The 10,832-nt window shown below is 37.9% G+C and overlaps 1 protein-coding gene across 8 annotated transcripts in view; it reads right to left on the bottom strand.

The window, feature by feature from the left end:
• Positions 1-7,107: 7,107 nt before the first annotated feature.
• KCNC2 (potassium voltage-gated channel subfamily C member 2) overlaps positions 7,108-10,832 on the bottom strand; it is a 176,118-nt gene continuing 172,393 nt past the window's right edge. For 5 of the 8 annotated variants that reach the window (XM_061637810.1, XM_061637807.1, XM_061637809.1 and 2 more), the window contains one exon: positions 9,176-9,312. In XM_061637810.1, coding sequence (XP_061493794.1) covers positions 9,176-9,312 — 137 coding nt within the window. Of the gene's footprint in view, positions 7,344-8,396; positions 8,464-9,175; positions 9,313-10,832 lie in introns of those variants that run through there. The other 3 variants (XM_061637812.1, XM_061637815.1, XM_061637808.1) reach the window with 2 other exon arrangements.

Here is a 10,832-nt window from a genome sequence, read left to right as displayed (position 1 = left end):
AACTTGATAAAAGCAAAATAAGCCCATCAAGTGCCAAGCACCTTTGTATAGAAATAGTTCATTGTGTAATATCACAGAAATTTAATATGAATTTAACAGTCTCTGTTCAACCATCAGGGAAAATGTTAAAATACCTTAAGTATTTAACTTTCTCCTTTTATATCTTTGCCCTAATTTGAGATAGAAAATCATTAGAGATTACTGACTAGTGAACCTTCATAACTGCAAGTAGATTACTAATGCCCTCCATCCTGCTTTCTAATGGCATTCTTCATGCTTATTCCTGAATCCTATACGCAGAAATAAGGGACTTGCTTCAGCTGTGTCTTTGATTCAAAGAGGGAATAATGATGCTAAGGTTTTTGAAAGGGAAAATTGGTTGCGGTGTTTCTTTCAGTGGTCTCCTCTTGTATCTTCTTTCTTTTAAAAATTCCCTAAAAGGTGGTTTAACTAGCAGCTAAATGACATGACTCAGATTTTCTAGTCTTTAGATTGCTGGGATCTCATGTGTGAATGATTCCATCAAACAATTCCCTCTATATAGAAAACTAGTATGTTTGAAATAAAAGTTCAGTCTACCTTTTCTTTAGTATGCTAGTTTCCTATGCACAGGGAGGTTGGGGAAGCATTCAGAATTTAGACCCATTATAATCTAAAGAGGAACAGTCTGGGAAATATTAATCATGTTATTAAGTTGCTTGTGTTGATCACTGGTGGTCTAAAACATGGTTCTGTGGCAGCTGAAACAACAGCCAAAAAAAAAAAAGAAGTACATAAGAATAGGAGAGGATGGTCAAGCAAATAATGATTACATACTGGTCTCTATGGAACCCTTATTTAGTCTAGTATAATTGCCAGTACACGTTCAAAACATTCTCTGGACTAAAACAGCTTCAGCAAACTGCTAAAGTTATATCTCACCATGGAAAATGATGGATATTTCAGACATCATCCTAATTTGAGCACAAATAATGCAACTTGAACTCTATTCTGCTTAACAATGAAATAAAATACAGATCTTAGGAGGAAATCCTAAAAGTCAAATGTCTGAAACCTAAACATCGAAAGATTATTTCAGACAAATACTCCAAGCAAAAATAACTGGCCAGGGAAATTATTCCCACTGCTACAAGTTTCAACCTCTGGGGTATTCATAAAAAAAACCCCAGCAACATCTCTCAGAAAACTTGAAAATAATGTCCTCAGGCTTACACAAATGACTAGAAAATGTAAATGGAGACACCAGTGCCTGATGGGCATTTAACCTAGCAAAGCTGAACATTTCAGTGACAAGACTGCTAACAAATTAGATAAATATTTATAGTCCAGTCACATGAAATCCTGAAGTGAATCCTGAATCCTTTTCTGAAGGGAAGACCATTTTCAATTCATTGTACACAATAAGGTTTCCTGCAGAGAAACTAAAATGAAAATGCTGCATTTCTAAACAAAAAAAAAAACTGTCAGCATTTTTATTATTAGTCTTAAACCACTCATTATGTGTTCTATATAATAGAAGAGTGTGATGCTGAATTATGCCACTATATATCACTACAGTGATGTTCCCACCCCACCCCAAATCCCACCCCCAACCACCCTGCCAACTCCCCACTCCAACTCCCCCTGCCACACCCAACCCCTCACTACACCCCCAGGCAACCCCAATCCCCTTGCCAACCCCCACCTTCTCAAGCATCCTCACTTCTTCCACTGCCACCATGGCCCCAGAGAGTGCAACTGCACAGCTCACCTAGGCTACACAGCTAGGCCACACACCAGCCTCCTGCCCACCTGCTCAGGCTGCTGCTGCCCCACACTGCCGCTTCCCCTTGACAAATGCTGTGCAGCACACTGGCTAGCCAGCCAGCCCCCCCAGCCAGGCTACTGCTGCTGCCTTGTCCACTTGCCAAGGCAAGTGGTGGCGGGCAGTGTAAGTGGCATTCAGGAGGGGGAAAGCATTGACACTACAGTTTGCAGCACTATCTATCTATGGTGCCGTGAACTGCAGCGTGATGCTTACATCTTTATTTACATATGCTGCTGTGGAGGCTTGTGACAAGAGTATGAATCCTAAAATAAGGGAGTAATAATTAAAGCAGTTGCCCTATCAAAACCTTCTCTAGCATTATTAGGGATGAATGAACAGGCACAAAGTCCTACACTTTTGAAAATCAAACCCTACTAGCAGTGAGGCAGTCTAAATGACAACAGATGAGATTGTTTAGAGCTATTATAATTAAGTTTTGGAATTGCACAATGAAGGATGAGTCTCAAACAACTTCTGTTTGTGCTGTGCTAAATTTCAAAAATCACAAACTTTGCTTACCTTTGTTTTGCAAAGATGTTCTGGGTTCCCATTTGATTTTCCAACAAAGCTGATGCATTCTTCCAAATATGTATAACAGGAAGTACTTATGTAAGAAACAAGGCCTCAGAAAGTATGAGTACGTTGCCTGCTGCAATCATTTCAAATCTTTAGGAATTTCATGAACTTCTGCATGCTCAAGATAACTTGATGAATCTTATTCCCTGCCAAAGGATATTTCTAAAGCTCAATTTTAAAGACTATTAGCTCTTCAAAATGTGTTCCTTTCAGAGCTGCAGTTCAATTCAAACGAGTTCAGAAGCATTCATCTCCTTCATGTCACATTTTCCCACCTTTTAGCTTTATGAGACCTTGAAGTCTGATGCAGTTTACACTCCAAGAGGGCAAGAATTAAGGTGCTGATACACCATTTCCTAGAGGAAGCAGGAAACATAGGTCAAGGAGCAGAGAAAGCACTGTGCCTTCCTTTCCTATAGTGTGTAGGAAAAGGATCCTGCAAGGGTGAGGCAACAGGAATAGTGCAGCTGATGTGACTTCAGGTTCACTGAGGCAGTTTAACATAGTGTTGACAAAAATCAAAAACAAACTCAGCTACTCCTCCAATGACATATTTTGCAAAATGCAAGTCTTGGATTTTGATTTCAAGTTTTCATATGGAATTCAAGTTATGACAGGACAAAGCAAAACCCAAACCTCCCAAGGGTTTCTGTGGCTTGCCTAGATCACCTGCTCAAAGTTGACAGAAGCCTTTATTTCCCCAACTCCTCAACCTCCAAGCTGCCACAATGTGCTTCTAATATTTTGATACTTTTCACTTTGACAATTTTAATGTTTTTCCCTTGGGGTCTATTAGCATTAATGAAATCACTTGCACCACTGCTTGTAATCAGGCATATTAAGCAACCCAATTCCTTTCCTAGTTTCCATTTTCTTTTCCTGTTTTCATTATCGAAAATAGGTACTGGATGATTTATTTAGACAATATGCTTTCTCATTCAATTCATTCATGACTTTTAAATTCCCATCTTCACATTACACATAAAGCCAATTATTTTTAAATCGAATTGTTTTACCCAGCCTTTTCTTTTCTCTTTAATAACCCCACAAAAGTTATTTAAAAAACTTAAAAATATGTTTTGTCACATAATTTTAATTTCACCCATTTATTTTTCAACATTTAATAGCTAACTATATGATTGGCAGCCATTTTCACATATAAAAAAGTGCCTATAATTCTACTGGACAGTTTTCAAAAATGTTTCTTAGTGATGTCATTACACTTCTACTTCTGGCCTAGGGCTCTTTAAATATATATAAAATAAAAGTATTTTCTCCCTATTCTGCTTCCCTCTAAAGCCACTATTCTGAGTCTGGGCTTATGGCATGTCTTCTGAAAGTGATCATAGGAACTCATAACATTTGGGAAATTATATCAGGATTAGTTATGCACATAACGTTTTCTGGTTAAGAACCCCTAAGCAAAGCTCGTGCACAACTGAGTTTCTCATTGGTTTTGTAGAGTGAAATTCCCCAAGAAGTGGAAGACCAGCACCACAGTAAAGGACTGAAACAGCCTTTCTTAGCCAAAGGCCAAAATAGCGTGTGTCCAAGTCAGAAGGCTGGTCAAGCTGGGTCAGCAAGAAATGTGTCAGATCACACAGGGAACCAATCCAGCAGATAAGATCAAGGAAACAATGGGACAAAGCAACTGCACATAAGGCCAAGGTCTGGAAGCAGTAAAACCATATCTGAGATTGGTCTGCAAGATCTTGCTAAAGACTCAATCAGAAAGGAAGCCGAATGAAACAGAATGTCATGTGAGGAAATCAGTGAGCTTTACAAAGGTTCTGAATCTTCCTTATTCACCATGACTGCAGACGGGGTCAAAATGAGTCAAGCTACAATCTGGTATGATAAGCGTAAACAGCATCTATATAGAATTCATCTTGGCATTCTTTTCGATAAAACAGCTGACACGCATCTATTCAAAGTCCAAAAGAATGCTCATGGGGAAAAAATCTTAGTCTTTGGCCAGCCCCAAACAAAGGTCAGCCACTTCCACTGCAATGGTGACCCATGTTCACATGCCTCACATGCACTGACACCGCAGATCACTTTAATCTATATATGCCCTATGCAGATGCTCTAGGTATATGTTTGTTGGGCTCTCCTGCTGGTTCCTCTGCCTCATCACACCTGACCCCCATACATTCAATGTACATGTATGTGTAAGATTCAATATGCACAGACTCTGAATGTACAATCCACAGCCTGAAAAAGCAAAGGCACAAATTGCAAACACTGAGCATGGAGACCTCTGTGCAAATGAGATCTCAAAATTGTGGAGTTTGGGTGCAGTGGGGAGAAGGGGCCACTAGTTACAATCCTACTATGTGCACAGGAACATAGAACATCTGGACACAGTTTTAACAAGTCTAATTTAAATGAAACTTCCTTCAGCGGAAGACTTCACAGAATTGGAGTGTATATTTTCTTTGAGCTGCAGCAGTAGCAGAGTACTTGCACCCTAACTGCCCACCCCTGACCACCTGTATGGTTTCTAGGTAGTTTCCAGGTATGGCAAATTCAATTAGTATTCCTAATACAGAATGCTGTCTTAAAATGAAGTGTATCAAGAACCAAGATGGAATCAGCTTAAAATAATTTGTCTTCTGATTATAGACTAATACAAAATATATTCACTGTACAACAAAATACAGTCCACCATTGTCTGCTCTGATGTATAGTGAGAGTTGCTGAAATATAAAGAGAGAGTTCAGTGGGACTTATCCTCAGGTAAGTAGACTGTAGAACACAATTGGGATCTTAGGGGAGTGGAAAGGGAAAGACCTTCCAGAAGAATCATTTCCAAGGGCAGCAGAGTTCAAAGCATAGTATGAAAGGATATATGATAAATGGAGTGGCATTATATTATGCAAATAAGGCATTCTCTTCCCTAGGGACATTTCAAATGTTCAGTAAGCAGGCATCCTTTCAAAAAAGGATGATAGATAGCTTGGAACAAACTCCTTAGCTTGCACAGAGGTATCCTTGGTGTGCATGTGAGGGGTTTTACAAGAGTAAATGCTTGCCACATGTCTACCTCCTGCTTAACAGCAGATGAGAAACTCTTCCTGTTCGATGCATTGCTACTTTATGCAGAGAACATGGGAATGCATCCAAACATTTTCTGTGGGCTGGAGAATGATTGGATGGAATGGGTAAGACTTGCCATTGTAACAAAGAGGAAATGTATAGTAGATGATTGCAGGCAACTTCTGGACATCTATGAATAAGCTGGTTAATATGTGCCACCTAATTTTTAAGGAGTTCAACTATGAAACATTAATTATATGCCTTTCAAAATTGCTTTTCATATTTAAGCATGAAAAAATGTTACCCTAGATGTACACAAAAAGACAGAACCTCATCCTCCTAACTCCTTCCTTGCTTGAGATCCCATTTTAAACAACAGAGAACCTTCTAGGTCCCATTCTTAGGAGCTGGGCTGCCTTGGACGTCCAGAGACAAGAATCTGAAACTGCTACATATGCGTTGGAATATATGTGACCAGTATAAAGCAGGGAAACATGTTAAGAGGCAGGCAACAATTTGTATAAGAAGTAACAAGATACCTTGCAAATACAAAGAGGTTTATACCACACTCCTGCCCCTTATCCCACCCCTCTCTTCCCTTTCATTACACCCTGGTATTTCCTTGCTCAGTACTAAGGGGCATTTATTTAGTCCTGGAGTAAAATGTGTGAAAGTTGCTAGCAACAATGAGAATAACCAAGCACTCTTGAACTACAGGGAAGGAATGAGAAAACAGGAAACTCTAAAGAAATATTATGGAGCCACATTGTACGATATGTTCCAACTTCCTCCCTGGATCTTTTGAATTTTATTCTCATTTCTGTTAGTTACATGGCCACTGGTTTCCAGCAGGCTTGTGCATGCACCTTGACATGTTCACAAAAAGGTCTACAATACAGAGTTTCATAGGTAGGAAAGGTTCTTACATTCAAAATACCAGGGTGACACGCAGTTTCTGGAGAAGGTCTTATTGATCAGGATGGAGAGAATGTAAGTTATTACACAGTATCCAGTTACAAAGCATCATAGACATAGAATAGACTTAAACAATTTACCACAAAAATCACAAAAAGGTAAAGAATATCTTTCTTATGCAAAATATACATTTTTAGGATCTATTTTATTTTTTATATTTACTGATGTTTCTGTGATAGCTTCAATAAAAAACCTATAATATTTTACTTCCAGTATTTTATTTATCTCAATACTTTGAGGTAATAATGAACTAAAAAAACCACACGCTGCTATAGAACTCTAGACAAAGTCTGTGATTTTTTTTACTGTTTTTGTCTGCAGTCACAAATTTCTTATCCATGTCAAAAGTAAACCAAAATGTTGGCATGTTCACTAGTATTCATAAAAATATAGATATGGCAAACTGAGAGCATAAAGACTTGCAGCAAAATCCTATGCCATTAATGTTCATGAATTACAAACTTTGCAAAAATACAATTGTTATGAGGAAACCTATGACAGACAGCTTTTACATCACTATTGTTAAACATGTGTGCCTTTGTATGATCCACAGCATGACCTACTGTATGGACCAGGAAGAATACACAAAGAGGTGTGTCGGCCTTTTTTTTTTCATGGAGTCTCAGAGATGATGCCTTTGAATTCAGCATCCCTTGGCATAGATGACTAAAGCTGATATTCCATGCACACACATCTTATTTACAGCTGATTCATCAATAGTGACTAATAATTGCGTCTGCTGGTGGCAGCAGTAGTTGGAATTGGTCCTTAATCCTCATAACAAGTTCCACTTCCAAAGGAAATTGGAAGGATCTCTTCAAGGCGGCAGGTGATTATCAGGGCCCATTCAGGAGGAGCAGTCTCTTTCCAGTACAGTCCTTGGTATGGCTAAATTCCATTGTCCCTTTTTCAGCAGTCAAAAATCCATGATAAATTCTGTATAACACTGTAGCCAATAACAGCAGCACCAGATATTAATTCCTTTGCTAGAAGCTGTTTGCATATTAAGTATATACATTACATCAATCTATATCCGCCAGTGCTCTTTACCAAAACTAAATCGATGTACATCTCTATCAGAAATGTAAGTACTGATTAATACATTCTTGTACAAGAAATTTTCACATGCAGTTCATGCTGAGCTATATACAGAAAAATGTTACATGGTCAAATGACTTCTTTTCCTAACAAAATAAACATACAAAAATCAGGGATTTTTCAACAATCTCAAGGATTTCTTATGACACTGTTTAATTTTCTTTCTTATATTTCTAAGGCTTTTATGTTGCTGGGTATTTTTCCTCACCAGCCCAAAACATCATATTTGCGACTGTGCTCATGATGTGGCATAAACAAGGCTGTCTTGTTTTATTGTAAAGAAATAGCTGATGTAGGGAATAAAGTCTGAACACAAGAATGAATGCAGATTGCTAGGATGTGGGATTGAAGCAGCAACCCTATTGAAATGGCAAAACTGTTGCTAAATCCCACATGCGGGGAAATGTCAAAGAAGTGCTCTCTTAAAGGATATCCGCTTATACTTGAGATATGCATAGATACATATATCAAAAAAGTGGGGAAAAGAAGGAAATGCATTTAGTAGCTAGTCTTATATGAAGGGAGCATTTTTGAAGAAAGCAACTATGGAGACAGATGAAAAATACAGTCAGACACGCAGCCAGACAGATAGACAGAAACAACATATAACACACAGCATCTTTTAAAAAAATGACAGAAACAAAATTGTGAACGCTTGGAGTTAGAGGTTTAAGGCTGTGCAAAAAACCCTTTTGAAAACTATCGTCCTCCTGTATCTATAGCAAAAAAATAAAACTCCAATATGCTTCTTGCTTTTGCTTGGCACTTTGCCTCTGAAAGTGTTGAAGAACCCTGTTAAGAGAAATTACTATAGGACCAGCACTTGCTAGCAGCATTTGCTAGCTTAAACTTGCAAGCCTGGATGGTGTTTACCTTTCTTTCATGTTTTGTGCCTTCCCCAAGCCATTAAGAAAGAGATCTGGCCTCTGCTTGCGTGTAACCAGTAATGACAACCTCTTTGCAGTTATCTGTGTGCAAACAACCGGAAACATTCAGAACTCTTATATATCAGTCTAGTACCAAAATCAGTCAATCAATCAATCAAGAAATAACATTATTGAAAATAAGTTAAAAACAAATAAATAAAATAATCAAAAAGAAACACAAGAAAACAGCCCAATCCCACATGCAGACCCGTGATCATTTTTCTGATGGTAAAATGAATAAAACAACAAACCCACACAATCCAGAGCCATCTGTGATCCCGGCTATTCAGCAAGATGGATTTCAGGTGATGGAGACAGTATGGTCCATGCAAATGATCAGACTGGAGTCACATTCTATGTAACCAAGACAAGATTCCAGACATCTTCAGGATGGGTTAGAGTCACACGAAATGGTCCAATGGAGTGGTTATCAATTGGAAGCACAATGGCTTAAAACATATCTCCCTGAAAATATGGTTATTGATTGATACTGGCCAGTGAAGTCCACTAACTGTTCTTTTATTGCTGTAGTATGACAGGACCAAAGTATGTAAGGGGGGAACTATTTCAGAGGATCTTATAAACGAAATTAGGATCTTCACCTACCCAAGTGGCATTGCTTGCTAATGACAGTTGTTATCGTACAAGATTTATATTTGTATTAGTGGAACCTACAGTTAATGCTATACTTATTTCCATTAGGTGATAAATAGCACTTCAGTTAAAGTTATGTAGCCGACCGATGCCATCTGGTTTACAGGATAGATGGGATGGGAGACCGAGAGCGTCTTAGAGGACAAGGTGAGCTGTAGGGTGATGTTACTGGAGACAGTCTCATGGCATTGCTTGCCATGCCAGCTATGTTGTTTAAACTTCGGGATTTTTCATAGCCTTTCATGAGAAAATGCACAGACAGTTGAATTCAGACAGAAAATAGACAAGCTATACAATACAATGCAATGCAATGCTTCTTGGTCCTTGGGTTTTAAGAGGGTAAAGTGCTAAGATTGTTTACAACAACAGACAAAAACATAAAATGGTGCTATTCTTGTTAATGAGATTAAATGAACTCAGATTTATTTCATAATATTTTTTAAGGACAATGAGCTGGGGATATATATTCAATACAAGTCGACTAGAGCTAAACTGACAGCACACAGGGAATTGGCCTTTCTGTAGTGCAATTCAGTGTGATAGCTGTAGACAGACAAAGAAAGCAATATATATCATCATCAAGGCCAATTCTTGATATTTTAAACTACAGATTTCCTACCTAATTTTATAAGTTATTTAGTAATCATAAATGCAAGCGAATAAATTATGTATTGTTAAAAATATCCATCTCCAGAAGTGTTTCAATTTAGCACCTGACACTCTGTATCTAATACTATTTACAGTGTGCCTTATATTTAACTGATTTGCAATTCATTAAAATGTGTTATTTCTATGTAGGTTTTTAGTGATCTATGCAGGAAAACCATACTATTTGCAGTTCAACTGGTATTACCAAAACACAGCATGTCTTCTTTTAAGCCTAAAATAACAAAAATTTACATATTATTGAACAATATTCACCACTAGCATGGAATCCGTTACCCACAGACATTCTCATTTCACAGATACTGTGAAACTGTCTACTTTTTAAAGCAAGATAGATCTATTTCAAGTCAGCTACAGAAGCTTTATTTAAGCAACAGAATGGCATTACTATTAAATGTCACACGGTGTTAATGCGCGTAAAGAGGAACACAGTTCTTAGAGTACACTGCAAAACAAAGATGTATACTGGCCCAGTTCTATACAAGTCTACTTTGGAGTGAAGTCCCATTGATTTTCATGGGGCTTACATGCATACACACAAAAAAATCTGTGCTTGACAGAAAGGAGATAGAAGTAAATCTGTAGGCTAGTGGTAGTTCTCAGATTGTGAAGCTAACCCTCTTGGGACTGCAGAACATCCAGGGTATGTGAAAGGATCTCCTTACGAGAACACACATAATTGTTGCAAGTAACACCAGCGTTTTGCACAATACACACAAAATGTAGATGACAAACTTGTATTTTTAAAAACCAACGTACAAACACCTCATAGACCTGCTTGGACTAGGGTTCAGTGAGGTGTGACTATGCCATCAAGCTTTCCATGGCTTGCTGTGAGAAACACTGATTTGACAGTGATGTATCTGAAGCAATATTGTGCTAAGTAAATTGGAGCCACTTTTAGATTATTGACCATTTGCATAAAAATTTCATCTTTCAATGTAAATGCTTTCCAAAACACTTATCTTAGTATTTTATCCTGTATTCTACATAATCAAATCAGAATATGGCATGTAGAACTACACTACGTATTGAACTGAACTATCCTTCTAAAATAGCACTAAGAAGCTAATGGGTAATTAACTGGAATT

This window comes from Rhineura floridana, chromosome 8 (genome assembly GCF_030035675.1).
Source record: "Rhineura floridana isolate rRhiFlo1 chromosome 8, rRhiFlo1.hap2, whole genome shotgun sequence".
Classification (NCBI taxonomy): Eukaryota; Metazoa; Chordata; class Lepidosauria; order Squamata; family Rhineuridae; genus Rhineura; species Rhineura floridana.
The sequence above is the reverse complement of the archived record's forward strand: the minus strand, read 5'-3'. Positions and strand labels throughout refer to the sequence as shown.